Raw genomic sequence first — 20377 nt, 5'->3', positions numbered from 1 at the left:
TTTTACTCACATATCCTCAAGTCTCTGAAGAACCACCATCTTGTTGGCCTTATCTCCTTGGCTTTTCTTGCCAGACCTAAAGTTTGTATTTTAAAATGTTACATTGTGATTGGGTAAAAATAATAGTACTAATAATTATATTATTTTACTGTTCGAATATTTTTAATATGCAGATATTACTTTTCTGTTTTTAGGGACAAAGGGCTTTTTACGGAGAAAAGGGAGAAGACGGTGTAATGGGTTTCCCCGGAGCAAGGGTACAAAATATATTGAATGATTTTGATGATTGCTGTATCCTTTGTCTTATTTATTGCATCTGTTTTCTGTTCAAATAATAAAAAGATTTAAGGGAAATGTAGACATCATAACAGAGATATACACCTTGTTATACTTCTGTTCCTCCACAGTGATTGTGGGGCATGTGAGGTAGGTAGTGTGAGCACTGGAGGAGCATGTCCTGGGCATGTTATCCTTGATCTATCCTGGATACAGAAGTGATTTTCTACAGCACGTGCTTCTGTATGTCTTATATATTGCCATTATCCCTAATACTTAGGTATGGTTACATAGTTAAATAGTTAATACGGTTGAAAACAGACAAACGTCCATCAAGTTCAACCAAGGGATAGGTGGAGACGTGAATCCCAGAAGGAAGTGAGACTCAGATTTCTACACGTTTTCATAAGCATTTATGTTTTATACTTTTAAGAATTAGTCTACTGTTCCTGCTGTGACCAAGTCCTGAGGAAGTCTATTCCACAGATGGTGTTTATGTAAAAACCGCTCTGTACAATTATACAGGTTTACAAATAAGAATAATGCAGAAGCCCAAAATGTTATGGTTAGTCTATTAATTTCATTACTAGTCCTTTAAAAGGGTTTTCCAACATTTTATAACTGATGACCTATGCTCTGGATAGGTCATCAGAATTTGGTCGGTGGGGGCACGACACCCCCGCTGACCCCTGATGACCAGCTGTTTGAGAAGGCAGTGAAGCTCCTGTGAGCACCACGGTCTTCTCTGTGCTAACCAAGCACAGCGCCTTACATTGTATAGCGACTGTGCTTGGTTTTGCATTCAGCCCCATTTACCTCTATGGGGCTGAGCTGTGCCTCGGCCACGTAACGGATGAAAGTGTCGTCACTGGCATAGGAAAAGCTGCGAGAAGGCTGCAGGAGCGCCACTGCCTACTCAAACAGCTGTACAGCACATGCTCCCAGCAAATGAAAAGCTAAGAAATGTTCAGAGAAAACAACTTAAATATTGGTCACACTGTATATTTAGGGGTCATTCTAGTATGCAAATGTCTTCCACGGAACAAACAGCTTCAGTCTTTTGTCTCCTTCCAGTACTTCCACCTATGTCTCCCTCTACTGCCCTCCAAATTGTTTCACATTAACCTTGATACTCACAGCCTGATCTCCACCAAAGTGTCCAATTTATAATAACTCATTTTTGTTGTAGGGTTTTTCTGGCAGCGATGGACAGCCCGGTGACCCCGGAAATGATGTAAGCTTAAGTAGTCTCAGTACAAACTATACTTATTAATGTATATTTATTTTGTGTAATATAGACAGCAGTAAGTCTCACCCCAGCTGTTGTTATATTAAAAGTTCTAGCATGTCCTGACACCCACAAATTAATAGCATGCTGGGAGTTGTGGTTTTAGAAGAACTGAACAGGTACAAGTAGCAGAACAATAATTTACAGGAACATGAAGCAGTCCTATTATCCATCTTCCCTATTGATACATTTTTTGCTTCAGTTAAAGGGGTTGACCACTTTCTGGCTACAGTACCTGTGACCAATGTGTATGTGAGATGACTATACGGCACTTACCAATATAGCCTTTTCTTGATATTCTGTGCTGAATGCTATATTTAATAAACCATGTCCCCTTCTGTGTAGTCTGCATATGCTAGTCATATAGGAAAGGCTGTATTTGGGAAGGCTGGAATCACAAAGTTTCAAAGTTATTGCCACTGACCCTAAAATGCAACAAAACAGAAAACCTGTGTATGTAAATGTTTTAGTGTTTAAATATATATTTTACAGTAACATCTTGTCACAGCATTTTGTTACCTATGACATCAAAAACATCAACAAATGTGCCATGCCAATAATAATTCCTGATAAATGCCTGACATGAAGCTGGGCACTTTACAGTTTTTCACTGTTTCCTTTAATTTATCTACTTTATTTCAAGTTCATTATTTTCATAATTTTCTTCTGTAACAGGGACTGCCTGGAATAAGTGGTTTTCCAGGGACACCTGGCTTTAGAGGAATGAAGGTAGGTTGATATTTGCATTCTCATTAGAATAAATGTCCCTTTAATCAGTATTATGTATAGTGCATTACTCACGTCTGTAAAACTCTTCAGTCGGGTTATGGTTGTCACAACGTGGCCCTAATTACTTTTCCTAGTTACAATACAAGCATACACTTCTAACTTTGAGTGTGTAATCTGTGTCAGAGCCAAAGTCACCATGTAGATCCAGCGTTATTGCTGGACATAAATGTATAAAAATGTATTGAAAAAAAGAAAGTTATGTTTTGCTGGTAGGCATTGCATATTATTCAGATGAGAATCCAAAGGCTACAGTCTGGCACTCAGAGCTGTAGAACTATTAAAAATCTTTTTGATTAAAATCTTCTTTGTTAGAAAGTGAAAAACAGATATCCATCCCACTTATGCAATCCTGACCTACTCAGGTCCGTTAATCATGGCCTATGTTACCCCATTTTTCACTCTTCTGTAATCTACACCCCATTTTCGAGCATGGTAGAAAAGAGTAGAAATATGGCAAAAGGGATGTGCACCATAAATCTGGCACATTTGCAATAGTAAATGTGACCTAATGACTATGACAACATAATGTGCCGTGTCTACTTCTCATTTTCTTGTATTTACCTCCTTTGGAGACCTCTATGAAATATACCATAACTGATCCTACAATCGATTGCTTGGTTATGCTAGAGCAGCCAAACACAAAAAATCTATGCAAAGTTACTCCATGGTTCTCTTCCCCTTGCGAACCTCCCTATTATTGTCTATCTCTGCCAAATATCCTCATATTTTGTCACCGTCTAATGATAATTAAATGACTGCTGATACTGCCCCAGTCTACACAGCAAAGCTGACAAGTAAGGAAATATGGGCCTTCTATGTGTGCATCAGTTACTAGTGAAAATGGAAATTTAACAGAATCTGTTTAGTGAATATACATATAAAAATGAAAAGCACATTAGACTAAAACAGATATATGATTGATATGTCAAGTAAGCTTTTTTTAAGAACTGATAACCTTTAGGTTTTAAAATAATTTTTTAAGCTCAACAGTATGTATATGCTGTGAGGGACACAATGAAACGTCCCATATTCATCAGTTAACTTCTAATACTGATCCATATTTTCCCCATTTAAAGCAATGGAGGCTTAAACACAGAGACACAGACTTTAGCCTGAGGAGACAGGTTCTAGCATTCCCATATGGATAAAGTGGAGTACATTCTGAGGAGAGAAGAGTCACAAGTGGTGTACCTCAAGGATCCGTCCTGGGTTCTATTATTTTTTAATATTTTTGTAGGCGACATAGGAGAAGGTTTGATAGGTAAGGTTTGCCTCTTACCAGATGACACAAAAGTGTCTAATAGGGTTAATATTCCTAAATTGGAAAAAGATTTAGCTTCACTAGATAAATGGCTCAAACAATGGAAACTGCAGTTGAATGTTTCCAAATGTTAAATAATGTGCAACGGGTGGTACCCCCCCAGGGCCCTCTATTTAATGCGCGTCCCAGGTGTAGGAAATGCTGAGTGGTATAGTGCGGCCCGAAATTTAACCTTTAAATATGTTAAAGGTTTAAATAAGGTTCAGAAGTGTTCAGAAGGGAAGTGTTCTCAATACGAAGCTAAACAAAAGGAAAATGGGACACAATCTGAAACTACCTGGGGGTAAGATGAGGAGCAAGGTCAGAAAATATTATAAGAGTGATTGAAGCTTGGAACAAACTTCCAGCAGATGTGGTTGGGAAATCTACAGTAGGTGAATGTGAACATGCCTGGGATAAGCACACGTCTATCCTAAGATAAAAAATGAAATAATATAAGGGTAGACTAGATGGTCTTTTTGTGCCGCCAATCTTCTGTTTGTATGTAAATGTGATTCTCTAGATCTAAGCTCAGGGACAGCTTTTTGTGGTTAATGTTTTATGGGCACATGTAAAATAAAGTACAAACGACTCGAGTTACAGTGGTTAACTAAACCATATGTAATTCTTATCTAGCAGATGAAAGGGACACAGGAGGTATAATGGTGAATGTATTTACATCAGGATATTTCACATCTACCATCTTTATTGTGTGTGTTAACTCCTAGCAGGATACAGCCAAAGGAAAATAAAATAGGTTTATTAGCTGTCTGATTAAAGTGACATTTCAAAGGGAACTTTGTTTTCTGGAAATCCCCTTTCTTGTTACAGACAATTAATAAACTTCATAGAGTAGAACAAACTGAAGGATTAGTCAGTATCTGTTGCCTAAAGCTCTGTGATTCCTTTACACTGCAAAACAACAGACAGAAGTAAGAATACCTTGATGTAAGTTAAAATAACAGCCACTGGTTGGGAAAGCTGTAGAACTCTGCAAACTAATGAGATCACAATTTTTACATCGCATCTCTGTAATAATAAATAGTTTTAAAAAAACTCTGCGTTGGAGGCTCCATTTGGGGTCTCCATCGCAAATTCCATCAAAAAGACCAGACAAAAAAGCTCTTCATACAGAACTTTTTTGTCCCTGAAAAAAAAATGGAAACGGAACAGAGTCTGTTCAGCTGCCCTTATTTCCATTATGTGCCAAATCTGGGACTTCTGTTATTTTCATTATTCTGCTCCTCAATGGAGCAGAACAATGGAAATAGATAACGGTGTTATGAAACCCAGCCTTAAAGGGGTTTATATAAAGAACAAGTACTTCTTTCTTGTATGACACTAAGCACATAATGTTTGTTACTGTTGTCAGCACAAATATTTTAATTAATACTTAATTAATATCAATATTTAGGGAGAACGTGGTGGAATAGGTGCTCCAGGACCTATTACCTATGCTACACATCCAGAAACGCAAAAAGGTAAAATAAATTTTTCTGACAATCACATTGAGAAAAACTGTTACCATTTTATTTTTTCATATTGTCATTAAAGTGTACCGAAGAATGTCAGAAACGGCCTGCATTTGCAAATGTCTGCATAACCTTGAAATAATAGAAAGACAACATTTTTTTCTTTCATTATTCACAGCTGGAAAAATGTTTTATTTAAATTGAAAAAAAAAACACACCAAAAAGTACGTAAACATATAGCAAGCACACAAACAAGGTATTCTTGACATATTGCAGGAAAATTGTATTCCACATTGAAATACACTGACATTCCTTTGGTCCATAGAAAACAAAGATAAATGTCAAGAATATGTTCTTATAGGTTGTATATGCCAAAACTAAAAGAGATGGAAAAAGCGAGATGGAAAAGAGGCCTTATATAAACCCTTATATACAGTTGCAAAAAAAAGTATGTGAATCCTTTGGAATGATATGGATTTCTGCACAAATTGGTCTTAAAATGTGAAAATGTTACCATGCTTTTATTCAACACACCATGGAAACATTCACAGTGCAGGTGGAAAAAGTATGTGAACCCTTGGATTTAATAACTGGTTGAACCTCCTTTGGCAGCAATAACTTCAACCAAACGTTTCCTGTAGTTGCAGATCAGACGTGCACAACGTTCAGGAGTAATTCTTGACCATTCCTCTTTACAGAACTGTTTCAGTTCAGCAATATTCTTGGGATGTCTGGTGTGAATCGCTTTCTTGAGGTCATGCTACAGCATCTCAATCGGGTTGAGGTCAGGACCCTGACTGGGCCACTCCAGAAGGCGTATTTTCTTTTGTTTAAGCCATTCTGTTGTTGATTTACTTCTATGCTTTGGGTCGTTGTCCTATTGCAACACCTATCTTCTGTTGAGCTACAGCTGGTGGACAGATGGCCTTACTTTCTCCTGCAAAATGTCTTGATAAACTTGGTAATTCATTTTTCCTTCGATGATAGCAATCCGTCCAGGCCCTGACGCAGCAAAGCAGCCCCAAACCCTGATGTCCCCACTACCATACTTCACAGTTGGGATGAGGTTTTGATGTTGGTGTGCTGTGCCTCTTTTTCTCCACACACAGTGTTGTGTGTTTCTTCCAAACAACTCAACTTTGGTTTCATCTGTCCACAGAATATTTTGCCAGTACTGCTGTGGAACATCCAGGTGCTCTTGTGCAAACTGTAAACCTGCAGCAATGTTTTTTTTGGACAGCAGTGGCTTCCTCTGTGGAATCCTCCCATGAAATCCATTCTTGTTTAGTGTTTTACATATCGTAGATTCGCTAACAGGGATGTTAGCATATTGCAGAGACTTTTGTAAGTCTTTAGCTGACACTGTAGGATTCTTCTTCACCTCATTAAGCAGTCTGCGCTGTGTTCTTGCAGTCATCTTTACAGGACGGCCACTCCTAGGGAGAGTAGCAGCAGTGCTAAACTTTCTTCATTTATAGACAATTTGTCCTACTAATGAACAGCAAAGCTTTTGGAGATACTTTTATAACCCTTTCCAGCTTTATGCAAGTCAGTGGCGTACCGCCCATAGAGGCAGACCACGCCACTGCTATGGGGCCCGCGGCACTGGGGGGCCCGTAGCGCAGATAAGGCCCCGCCCACTCATGACGTGCAGCCGGCTATGCGGCTGCTTTTCTCCCCAGGGCCCAGCCCCAACATCAACTCATCGCCGCGCCGCCCTCCCCCCCGCCTCCATGTTTAGCTGAATCGCTTCCCAGAGGCACGGCTAAGTCCTCAACACCCGCCCCCCTCCTCAGCGCCGCGCTCTGCAAACACCCGATCCTCCTCTCGTCGGCGTCCCAAATCCTGCGCAGGCGCAGTGCCGGCGATTGCCTGCGCATGCGCTCTGATAATACGCTGAGGGCAACAGCTTCAACATCGTCACTGGGCATGCGCCGAGCCCAGTGACGATGTTGAAGCTGTTGCCCTCAGCCGTATTATCAGAGCGCAGGCGCAGGCAATCGCCGGCACTGCGCCTGCGCGGGATTTGGGACACCGACGAGAGGAGGATCGGGTGTTTGCAGAGCGCGGCGCTGAGGAGGGGGGCGGGTGTTGAGGACTTAGCCGCGCCTCTGGGAGGCGATTCAGCTAAACATGGAGGCGTTAGTAGTTTTCATATTTAGGCGGGCACGGCACTTCAGAGGGGCACCGTTCCTGGGCACCATGGAGAAAGAAAAACGCCCCTCTGGGCTCCAGTCCTTACAGCGTCATTTGCATATCCTAAGAATCGATTTTTAGAAGAAAGGACAAGACTGACATGGAAAAGAAGAACACAGATGGAAAAAAGGTACTTTATTAAACATGGATCCATGAGTACCTTTTTTCCATCTGTCTTGTTCTTTTGATTGTGAGTCTTGTCATTTCTTCAAAAAATCGATTCTTATGATATGTAAATGACGCTGTAAGGAGCCCAGAGGGGCGTTATTCTTTCTCCACTGTGCCCAGGAACGCCCCTCTGAAGTGCCGTGCCCGGCTAAATTTGAAAACTAATAACGCCTCCAAGTTCATCTAAATCGCCTCCCAAATCCGATCCTCCTCTCGCTGGCATCCCAAATCCCGCGCAGGCGCAGTGCCGGCGATTGCCTGCGCTATGATAAGATGACTGACGGCACTGCGCCTGCGCGGGATTTGGGATGCCGGCGAGAGGAGGATCGGGGTGTTTGCCGCAGAGCGCGGCACTGAGGAGGGGGGTGTTGAGCACTTAGCCGCGCCTCTGGGAGGCGATTTAGATGAACTTGGAGGCGTTATTAGTTTTCAAACTTAGGCGGGCACGGCACTTCAGAGGGGCGTTCCTGGGCACCGTGGAGAAAGAATAACGCCCCTCTGGGCTCCTTACAGCTTCATTTACATATCATAAGAATCGATTTTTTGAAGAAATGACAAGACTCACAATCAAAAGAACAAGACAGATGGAAAACAGGTACTCTGTTAAACATGGATTCATGAAAAAAAAATTGGGGGTAAATTGCTAGTGACAGATTCCCTTTAAGGCTACTTTCACACTTGCGTTCAGAGCGGATCCGTCTGGTGTCTGCACAGACGGATCCGCACCTATAATGCAAACGCTTAGATCCGTTCAGAACGGATCCGTTTGCATTAACATGAACAAAAAAAAAAACATTATTTTTTTTTGTTCATGATAGTGCAAACGGATCCGTTTTGACTTTACATTGAAAGTCAATGGGGGACGGATCCGTTTGAAAATTGAGCCATACTGTGTCAACCTCAAACGGATCCGTCCCCATTGACTTACATTGTAAGTCTGGACAGATCCGTTTGCCTCCGCACGGCCAGGCGGACACCCGAACGCTGCAAGCAGCGTTCAGGTGTCCGCCTGCTGAGTGGAGCGGAGGACAGACGGAGCCATACTGATGCATTCTGAGCGGATCCGCATCCACTCAGAATGCATTAGGGCTGGACGGATCCGTTCGGTGCCGCTTGTGAGAGCCTTCAAACGGAACTCACAAGCGGAGACCCGAACGCAAGTGTGAAAGTAGCCTAACATGGCACCCCAAATAAGGAGACCTGCAGGCTGCAGCAGATATCCCATGTGACAGGTCACCCCCAGGAAACCCCTAACAGTTTCTGTAGGTCATGTATAAATTTATTTAATGGGGGTGTGGCATGGGAGGAGCAAGGTCAGGAAGTGGGAGGGGCCATGGTGGGTAGTGGGCGGGGTTAAGGGGCCCAATTCAGATTTTTGCTATGGGGCCCAGTGATTCCTATGTACGCCTCTGATGCAAGTCAACAATTCTTAATCGTAGGTCTTCTGAGAGCTCTTTTGTGCGAGGCATCATTCACATCAGGCAATGCTTCTTGTGAAAATCAAACCCAGAACTGGTGTGTGTTTTTTATAGGGCAGGGCATCTGTAACCAACACCTCCAATTTCATTTCATTGATTGGTCTCCAGTTGGACACCTCACTCCAATTAGCTCTTGGAGATGTCATTAGTCTAGGGGTTCACACACTTTTTCCACCTGCACTGTGAATATTTACATGGTGTGTTCAATAAAAACATGGTAACATTTAATTCTTTGTGTGTTATTAGTTTAAGCAGACTGTGATTGTCTATTGTTGTGACTTAGATGAAGATCAGATCACATTTTATGACCCATTTGTGCAGAAATCCATATAATTCCAAAGGGTTCACATACTTTTTCTTGCTACTGTAGTACTGCAATTGAGACAATTGTATGGCAGTTAAAAGAGTTTTCCCATTATTAATGTAAAAAAAATGAAAATCAGCCATCATATAGTACATGACAAATTAATACCTTTCTAACAAAGCTAGAACCAGCCCTGTACCTCACACAGCTTCTAACAGTAGATACAGTTGTTGGCAGTTAAAAGTTAGGGCTGTGCATGTGGCAGCAGCCCAGCAAGGTTTACAGAGAAACAGCAGGTGCTGCTATACAGATTTTATTGAATAGCAAACTGGCTATACTCATTTTTTTTATTACATCCAATTACAGTACACAAGTATTCAGATCCAGGTGCTGGTTTGAAAAATGTAGAATATTTTTCATAGGAGCTAGTACGTATTGATGACCTATCCTCAAAATAGGTCATCATCAATATCTGATCTTTGGGGGTCTGAATCCTGACTCCCCACCGACCAGCTGTTTTAAGAGAAGGTGGCGCTCATGCGAACACTGATTCTGGTTCATGATTACACTGCACATTGTTTCGGCGGCACAGGTGCTTGTTCCATTCACTTGAATGACACACAAGCGAGACGACGTGCAGTGTAATCATGAAGAGGAAGCAGTGCTCGTATGGGTGCTGCCTCCTGTTCAAACAGCTGATTGGCGGGGATGCCTATTCTGAACAGTTATATGTAGGACTCATTACAGTCATTCCTCCCCCACGTACTTTGCATCGGCCAGTGTAATAGGTTGTTGCAAACAAGCACAACACATTTACAGTCTATTGGTGCTGGTCCTGACCAAACATCGGGATGTGTAATAGGAGCCTTAGATATGATTGCATTATCCTTCTGTTAAGAATTACCTTTGATATTTGCTTTGCCGAAAATCCTAACATATGTGGGCCCTTTTAATGTATATTTATAGGATCAAAAGGAGATGTTGGCTTCCCTGGAAATGCTGGGTCAGATGGCGAAAGAGGCGATATAGGAGATACTGGACCTCCAGGTTTAATGGGAAGGCCAAGTCCATTCCCTGGTAAATATTAATTATCATTTTACTATCTTCCTGGTCTTATTACATCAATGCTACCAGTTTTAACTTTCTAAATATAGGACAACCAGGCTATCCAGGCCTAAAAGGTGAAAGAGGTCACAAAGGATATCAAGGGGATCCTGGTTTTCCTGCCTTTCAACCTGGAATTGATGGAGAACCTGGAGAACCTGGACAACGAGGATCTCCTGGATCACCCGGATATCCTGGTAAATAGAAATGACTAGTAGTTTCTCAATTTCACAAAAACACAGATTTTAAATTCTTTGTGAAAGTAGTTTTCTCATCACTTCCACAAGATGTTCAATAAATGTCTGATAAATGGGAACATCACCTCTCAGTCCTGTGTCTATTAGGAAATCTAGGATCTACTAACTCCCTTTCTGCCAGTTGAGGCAGATAACTTGCCTGTTTCTGTAGCTCACAAAAATATGAATGGAGAGCTGGGTGTACGCACAGTCACCTGTCCATTCATTTTTTAATGTGATGGTTGGCAGTCACCTTGACTAGCAGATGAAGTGTCGAGAGGCAGCTATAAAATATAGTGATTATACTCCTGAATGTTCCTGTCAGGAAAATTGTTGTTCGTACTGTAAGAAGTTACATCATGGATGATAGGTATGTGTCACCGAGGTTCCTGGCCTCGTGCAGTAAGAGACGTTTTTTATGTGTCAGCAGCAGTTGTTGTTTGACACCTTAATACTTAGTATGGCTGTATAGCTGATACGGACGGCTCTTACTGGGAGTAGTCAAAGTGGTGGGTGGGTGACTACTCCCCATATTCCAGGCCGGGTTTTGCTAGGCCTAAAAACCAGCCAGCACTGCCAGGTGGGGAGGATTACCTCAGTCTGACAGTGGAGCTCAGGAGGTGTGTGTTCTGGGTTCTGAGGCTTATGCCGTGCTGTAGGGGTGAGACCCGTCTGTAAGGGAAATGGGACTTTCCATTGTGTGAACTAACACCAAGACTGCAAAGTGATGTTTTGTTTTTGCTTTATGTGTAAATAAACACGGAATTTTGATTTAAGAACTAATTTGCCTCTGTACTGCGTCCGCACACCCTGTCTACCAGAGCGAATCTCCACAGTACATTTAAATTATTTATTTTTCCATAGAAACACTAGTTATTAGCTATATATGATTTGTATAATTTTTAAGGGTGCTTCTCATGTGTTACATCTATGTATATATTTATAGGTGGACGCATTGGACGCAAAGGTTCGCCAGGACCTCAGGGGCGAGATGGTCAAAATGGATTTCCTGGCCTAGCTGGCTTAAAAGGACACAAAGGTGACTTGAAAAGGAAATCTGTGATATTTTGCATTCTGAATTATTTAACGACTGAATAATACTTTTAATGAGGCTCAAAAATATATCCATGGGTGAGCAACTCAAGCTTTTTTTTAATACTCTTCAGGGGAACAAGGTGAATGTAAATGCTTTTCTAGTGATGAAGCTTCAAGAGGGCCTGCTGGAGAGCCTGGACCTGTAGGATTTCCAGGCTCACCGGGTGAATCTGGTAGTAAAGGAGAAAGGGGAGATAGAGGAGTTCCTGGTGTGCCTGGAGCACCAGGTATAGAGGTAAGGCTTCTTTATCTTTAGTTTCATTGAAAGAAAATAATACATTTTAGCAAAAGTTAATATTCCACATCGTAATGATTTTCAAGACATTTGCTTAACCGCCTCCGGATCGCCTAACGCAGGATCGCGGTCCGGAGGCGGTCGATTCATTCCTCGGCGACGCATCTGTGCGTCATCTTTTGCCGGCCCGCAATGCATGCGCATTGCGGCCGGCAAAAGTTCAAGGAGTATTTCGTCACTAGCCTGCCAGCCAATGATCATCGCTGGCAGGCTGGTGATTTTCAAAAAACCGAATCAAAAGCCATATAACACTTTATATTTATAAATATAAGGTGTTAAATGGCTTGTGTGCTCCTCTGCTGGTCCTTTTCGTCGGTTGGTCCCAGCAGAGGAGCACACATTACTGTAAGTACACACCAAACACTACACTTAGCCCCCAGATCGACCCCCATCACTACAATTAACCCCTTGATCACCCCTGTCAATCACTAGTGAAAGGGAAAAAAGTGATCAGTGTAAACTGTCACTTTTTTTTTTCACTAGTATTGACGGTTAGGTTTTAGGATAGTTTAGGCCCCTTTGTTAGGTAGTTAGCGTCGGTTAGCGCCCAGCCTACCACACCGCAGTCACTGATTCGCTGATTAGCGTATCGCTAATCAGCATTGGTACTTTTATAGTATCTGTAAGTGATCAGAACTGATCACAGGCAGATCTATAGTATTAGTGTCACCTTAGCTCGCCCTCCACCCAAAACGCAGTGTTTGCCCAATCGGGCCTGATCAGTCGCCCACACATGCGTTCACCCACGCCCGCCCCGCGGGAAGACACCCCAAGTATTTAGTGATGGGCATAGTGAGTTCATGGAAGTTTTGTCACAAAAAATAAAAAATCATAATTTTCTGCTAACTTGTGACAAAAAATAAAAACTTCTATGAACTCACTATGCCCATCAGCGAATACCTTAGGGTGTCTTCTTTCCAAAATGGGGTCACTTGTGGGGTATTTATACTGCCCTGGCATTTTAGGGGCCCTAATGTGTAAGAAGTAGTTTGAAATCCAAATGTGTAAAAAATGTCCTGTGAAATCCTAAAGGTGCTCTTTAGAATTTTGGCCCCTTTGCCCACCTAGGCTGCAAAAAAGTGTCACACATGTGGTATCGCCGAACTATGCCCATCAGCGAATACCTTAGGGTTTTTCTACTGTCTGGGCACTGTAGAACCTCAGGAAACATGACAGGTGCTCAGAAAGTCAGAGCTGCTATAGTTTGTAAACGCTATAACTTTTGCGCAAACCAATAAATATACACTTATTGCATTTTTTTTTATCAAAGACATGTAGAACAATAAATTTAGAGAAAAGTTTATATAGAAATGTAGTTTTATTTGAAAAATTTTACAACTGAAAGTGAAAAATGTCATTTTTTTGCAAAAAAATCTGTAAATTTTGATTAATAACAAAAAAAAGTAAAAATATCAGCAGCAATGAAATACCACCAAATGAAAGCTCTATTAGTGAGAAGAAAAGGAGGTCAAATTAATTTGGGTGTTAAGTTGTATGACCGAGCAATAAACGGTGAAAGTAGTGTAGTGCAGAATTGTATAAAGTGGTCTGGTCATTAAGGGGGTTTAAGCTAGGGGGGCTGAGGTGGTTAAGGACCCATGCACATGATGTTTGATCCGCATTTAAATGGGACCGCAAAAGACATGAACTGCACACCGTGTGCTGTCCGCATTTGCATGTCAGCAACAGATTTCTTCTGGGTAACTACAGGGTGGCTTTTATACCAACATGGGAACATGCCCTATCATAGCCTAATGTTTCAGTATTGTACTTTTCCAAAGCTAAAATACAGATTTACAATATCCTACCCTATCTTACTCAGAACCCATATGCTAAAATATCACATTACCCACAATGTAGGTTAATACTGTGTAAGAAGGTGCAAGGAATCATCGTGGATGATAGGTACATGTCACGAGGTTCCTGGCCTCGGTGGAGTAAGAGCCGGTTTTTATGTGTCAGCAGCAGTTGCTGTTTGACACCTTGATACTTAGTATGGCTGTAATAGCTGATCCAGGACGGCTCTTACTGGAAGTAGGCAAAGTGCTGGGTGAGTGACTACTCCCCATGTTCCAGGTCTGGTTTTGCCAGGCATAAAAACCCGCCAGCACTGCCAAGTGGAGAGGATTACCTCTGTCTGACAGTGGAGCTCAGGAGGTCTATGTGCTGGGATCTGAGGGCTGTGTTGGGATCCTTGGCTTGAGCCGGGCTGGAGGGCTCAAACCCCTGTGAGGGCCAACTCGCCACCTAATGCCTGCCTGTAGACTTGACAAAGCAGAACTTCCAACAGGGTGTGAAGTAACACCCAGGAGAAAAGGTGACTGTTTTGTATATGAACTTTTCATGTGTGTGAACGATCACCAAGCAACTTGCGTTTTTGTTTTGCTTTCACGTGTGAATAAACACTGATGTTTTGAACCAAGAACTTGTACTTTGCCTCTGTGCTGCACCCGCTAATCCTAACTACCAGAGCGAATCCCCACAACTGGTATACATATTGTATCTTCTTACAATGATTTATCTCTATCTATTGCTCCTTTCACACTCTGTTTTTCTTTTTCCGGTTGCTCTACACAGTGGGAAAGCTCATGGTACTTACAATAAACATACTCATAGGCTTCTATTCACACAACAGAAAACAAAAGAGTAACACTTTGGCCTCTGTTGGGCTTGCATATGTCACTATACATTTTTTGGCGGTATAGAATAGTACAGTCTGTTATAACATTGCAAACAGGGGCATCCTGCAAAAAACAGATATACTGCACAGGAATTATTTTTTTTTTTTAACATGTACAATAGATGCATTTATATGTCAGGAAATCCTTCCAGACATAACTCCAAAGGACACTGCTAAGTGAAGTGTGAAAGCACTCTAAGCACTGCACACGAGTGAGGTTAAACGCACATAAAATCCGCACTAATTTCCGTGCAGATTAATATGCGCTTCTTTAGCATATCTGCACCAAAATCCACAATTTTCTAGTTGCAGATTTTGGTGCTGATTAGATGCAGTTTTGCCACAGATCTCTGCCTTTATTAGAAAAGGATAAAATCTTCAGCTAAAACTGAAAACATAATTGACATGCTGCAGATTTGGAAATCTGCTGGTCATTTCCCGTCCGGAGAAAATCTTCAAAGTGTACATGATAATTGCCTAATCTCATACTTTGCTGGTACTGTAATACGCTGCAGTTTTTCCACACGGGAATCCGTGTGTAGGTGGCTAAGGGTGGTTGCACACGGTACAGATTTGTGTGCAAGAAATCTCCACCATAACTGTACAAAAAAGCACATAAATTCCCACTATTTATGACAGTTTTGCCACTTTTTTGTGCATTTTTGGTGCGGATGTGATGTGGATTTTCCACAGATCTTAATTTTCCATTGAAAAGGGTGCAATCTGCACAAGAAATATAGTAACAATTGACATGCTGCAAAATGCAATGCACTGCACGATAATGTACATGACATTTGTCTAATCTCATTCACTTTGCTGGTACCGTATTATGCTGCGTTTTTTCAGTGGAAAAAAACGCACATAATCTACACCATGTGCAGGCACCCTAAGGCCTAGTTCACACGAACGTATGGCTTTTAGGCCTCTTTCACACGGGCGTCATTTTTTTGGCCCGGCTAAGAGCCGGGTGCGTTGCGGGAAAATGCGCGATTTTTTCTGCGCAAGTGCAAAACATTGTCATGCGTTGCACTCGCGTGAGAAAAATCGCGCATGTTTGGTACCCAAACCCGAACTTCTTCATAGAAGTTCGGGCTTGGGATTGATGTTCTGAAGATTGTATTATTTTCCCTTATAACATGGTTATAAGGGAAAATAGCATTCTGAATACAGAATGCATAGTAAACCAGCGCTAGAGGGGTTAAAATAAAATAAAAAATAATTTAACTCACCTTAGTCCACTTGTTCGCGAAGCCGGCATCTCCTTGTGTCTCCGCTGCTGATGAACAGGACCTGGGATGAGCTGCTCCATTAAATACCGGTTAAGGACCTTCGATGACGTCACTCCGGTCATCACATGGTACGTCACATGATCTTTTACCATGGTGATTCACCATGGTAAAAGATCATGTGATGACCGGAGTGACGTCATCGAAGGTCCTTAAGCTCTATTTAATGGAGCAGCTCATCCCAGGTCCTGTTCATCAGCAGCGGAGACACAAGGAGATGCCGGCTTCGCGAACAAGTGGACTAAGGTGAGTTAAATTATTTTTTATTTTATTTTAACCCCTCTAGCGCTGGTTTACTATGCATTCTGTATTCAGAATGCTATTATTTTCCCTTATAACCATGTTATAAGGGAAAATAATAATGATCGGGTCTCCATCCCGATGGTCTCCTAGCAACCATGCGTGCAAATCGCATGGCATCCGTACTTGCTTGCGGATGCCATCCGATTTTCACACACCCCATTCACTTCTATGGGGCCTGCGTCACGTCAAAATCGGACATTATAGAGCATGCTGCGATTTGCACTGAACGTACAAGTGATGCGTTAAAAACAACGCTCATGTGCACAGCCCCATAGAAATGAATGGGTCAGGATTCAGTGCGGGTGCCATACGTTCGCCGCACGGATCGCACCCGCACGGAAAAGTCGCCCGTATGAAAGGGGCCTTATAGTTTTTTGCGGTCCGTTTTTCACGGATCCGTTGTTCCGTTTTTGAGTTCCGTTGTGTTTCCGTTTCTGTTCCGTTTTTCCGTTCCGTTTTTCCGTATGGCATATACAGTATACAGTAATTACATTGAAAATATTGGGCTGGGCATAACATTTTCAATAGATGGTTCAGAAAAAACGGAACGGAAACGGAAGACATACGGATGCATTTCCGTATGTGTTCCGTTTTTTTTGCGGACCCATTGACTTTAATGGAGCCACGACCCGTGATTTACGGCCAAATATAGGACAAGCTCTATCTTTCAACGGAACGGAAAAACGGAAATACGGAAACGGAATGCATACGGAACACATTCAGTTTTTTTTGCGGAACCATTGAAATGAATGGTTCCGTATACGGACCGTATACTGAACACAAAAAAACGGCCCGTACAGCCGCAAAAAAAACGTTCGTGTGAACTAGGCCTAAGGCTACTTGCACACCATATGGATTACATTCAGTTTTCCCACGTGGATTTTTGGGTGATAAAGTGTAACACAGTACTAACAAATCGCATGTACACTTTGCACACTGTTTTAAAATGGTTTTGTAGTTATAAAATCAAATGCCAAGACTTCGGTGATAACTAATTTCAAGTCGCTGGAGCCCATATATTTTAATGCTGTAAGGAGATGGGTCTCCGTACAGCATTAAAATGAATTTTTGGGCGAATCGACTTCGGATCTTGGATCCAAAGGTTGAGTCACTCATCCCTAATGATAAGGAAGGAGGAGAGACCTGCTGCCGAGATTGAACAAACTTACATCCACATTGCCTCACCTTGTTGCTGCCCCCTCTGCAGGTTTCACAGAGGAAGGAGACAGAGCTTCCTCTCTGCTGACTTAGACTCGGCATTCTTATTAGGAAAATTGCACCCACTCCTGCCTGACAGTAGGAGCGTCCTAGGCTCTTGCCTACCACTGCCTACCCTTCGTCCCGGCCCTGAAGTCCAGACCTAAATCCCATTGGGAATCTGTGGCAAGAATTGCTGTTCCCAGACGCTCTCCATCCAATGTGACTGAGCTTGAGCTATTTTGCAAAGAAGAATGGGCAAAAATGTCAGCCTCTAGATGTTCAAAGCTGGTACATAGGGTATCCCTTTAAACATGCAGCTATAATTGCAGTGAAAGGTGGTCCTAATTGACTCAGGGGGGCTGAATACAAATGCACGCCACACTTTTCAGATTTTTTTAATAAAAAATGTAGAAAACCATGTATCATTTTTTTTCAGTTCACGCATACTTGTTACGTGTTGGTCTATAACAGGCATGCTCAACCTGCGGCCCTCCAGCTGTTGCAAAACTGCAACTCCCAGCATGCCTGAACAGCCTACAGCTATCAGCCCACAGCAGGGCATGATGGGAGTTGTAGTTGAGTATAAGGTGAAAAAATTTGGAAAAGTTCAAGGGGGTATGAATACTTTTTCAAGGCACTGTACATCTTTTTTGTAATTTTGAAAACAGCAGTTTTCCACAGATTGCAAAAACGTGACTCGAACTTAATTTAATTTAGATTGGTCCTCATACTAGTTAGTGTTGAGCGAATCGAGTTTGAATTGTTGTACTGTAATTATAGTGACAAAATCTGAAGCTGAGCGTCCTGCCTCATTAACAAAGCCGAGTCCAGCTTCGGATTTTGACACTGTAATTTATGCGCATAAACAAAGTGTCACATCATACACGCGAGACGAAGCAAGTCTTGTGATATTTGCTGCAAGTTTGCAAAGTCCTCCGCAGAGCCCAAACATTTTACGGAAGGGCGGAGGCTATATTGTTAACAAAGTTTTCAAACGAATCGGGTTCGGATACAGCAATACAAATCGTATTCGCTCAACACTACTAGTAATAAAGGGTAGCAAAAAATAACAAGAGAATTCCAGCCAACAATAATGACTGTTTATAAAGTTACTTACAGACGCATATTAAAGAAGCACTCCCACAAAAATGTGCATTCAGTAGCTGTAACCCACTAAAAAGATCAGGGATCAGCAACCTTCGGCACTCCAGCAGATTTTCTGCAGGGAAATATGTCTCGTACCCTTAAGTAGATTACTAATTTATCTTCTGTCAATTTATTTACAGGGACTTCCAGGCCTGAATGGTCTTCCTGGGCATGCTGGAGAGAAGGGAGACACAGCGTTTGCTACAGAGAAAGGTAACTAGTTACTGTGTGTATTGTGATGGCTTCATTTACAGATGTAGCTGAGCTAAAACCGACTCAGAAAACACATGTAACAGTGTTATCTTGTGAACAAAAGCCATTGAAATCCATTGAAAATGTGAATTAACATTTTCTTGCTACTGTTTACTTAATGCATTAACCATCAAGTTTAGCTGGGCTACATCTGTACAGTACTGAACAGGACACTAAAATAAGATGACCATGGAGAAGTATTAGCTTAAATGCATAGATTATACACAAGTAATACAATTAAAGTGCTTTCGCTGTAATATGTAGTCCAACACCCAGTCCCCCATCAATCAGCTGTTTGAGGAGGCCGCAGCGCTCCAGCGAGTGGACGCAGCTTAACAAGCACACTGCCGTCCACTGCATAGTGGCTATACTTACTATTGCAGCTCAGGCCTATTTACTTGAATGTCATAGGCCATGTGACCGAGGAATTTAACATCACATGCCTAGGAAGAGACTGCAGCGCTCCATGAACATGTCGAGAGATGGACCCCAGGGTTGCCAACCTGAATTTTATTTTTTCTGGACAACTTTTTTTTTTTAAATCAGATCCTTTTTATTAACATCGCCAATAACCGCAATTATATATTCTTACAGCATAGCATAGCAATGACATGTTTTCTTAATATCACATACAAACTTAATCTGAACTCAGACCTTAGCATACAGAATAATACAACTTATAGCCCCTCCCTCCCCTGCCCCCCCATCCCACTCCCATGGTGTTGCTGATCTTTACCAAATATTATTGTTCAAACCCCTAAACAAAAGCCAAGAGTCCCAAAGCTTTTCAAACTTTGTGGGACACCCCCTCTTCTGAAATATAGCCTTCTCATAAACCAGCATTGTGTCAACTTTGCGTATGAATTCTCTAAGGGTTGGAGGTTCCGCCTGTATCCAGTGCAAGGCTATCATCTTTCTTGCCACATATAATAGCCGACCCACTGCTACTTTATACAAATGCTCCGTTGCAATCTCTGATACATAACCCAGAATGCACACCTTGGGGTCATACGGTATTTGCACCTTATATACATCATGTATGACTTTCAGTACCTTCCTCCAGTATCTCCTCAGTTTCTCGCAGCTCCACAGCATATGTATAAGATCCGCAGAGTCCACCGAGGACAATTAGCATTGGGTCTATACCCCAAACGATGCAAAAAGACTGGTGTCTTATAGACTCTGTGGACAATAAACAGCTGCGAAAGCTTACCCCCTCCACTCAAGGAGAATAATGGTATCGCTTCAAGAATGTCTGACCACTGGTCAGTAGAGATAGTCCCTACATCCTGTTCCCACTTGCGCATTCTGGACAGAGGGTAAGACATCAAATAATTATCTAGGAGAAGGTTATAAGTCATGGATATCATTCCTCTCCTTACCCCTTTGGATATAATGTGGTACAAAACCATTTCTCTCTTTGACACTGTAGCATTGTTTTTGAATCTCGTGTTATACGCGTGGCGTACTTGGAGATATTTATAAAATTGGCTTCTAGGTATACCATAC

At 42.0% G+C, this 20377-nt stretch overlaps 1 protein-coding gene across 1 annotated transcript in view; it reads left to right on the top strand.

Annotated features, from left to right (window-relative positions):
- The window catches only part of COL4A2 (collagen type IV alpha 2 chain), a 257233-nt gene that overhangs the window by 165149 nt on the left and 71707 nt on the right, over positions 1-20377 (top strand). The window contains 9 exon segments of the mRNA XM_044284160.1: positions 195-257; positions 1466-1510; positions 2240-2293; positions 5068-5134; positions 10238-10348; positions 10426-10572; positions 11558-11650; positions 11778-11941; positions 18757-18829. Of these exon segments, the coding sequence (XP_044140095.1) occupies positions 195-257; positions 1466-1510; positions 2240-2293; positions 5068-5134; positions 10238-10348; positions 10426-10572; positions 11558-11650; positions 11778-11941; positions 18757-18829 (817 nt within the window).

Source organism: Bufo gargarizans, chromosome 3 (assembly GCF_014858855.1).
Source record: "Bufo gargarizans isolate SCDJY-AF-19 chromosome 3, ASM1485885v1, whole genome shotgun sequence".
Classification (NCBI taxonomy): Eukaryota; Metazoa; Chordata; class Amphibia; order Anura; family Bufonidae; genus Bufo; species Bufo gargarizans.
The sequence above is the reverse complement of the archived record's forward strand: the minus strand, read 5'-3'. Positions and strand labels throughout refer to the sequence as shown.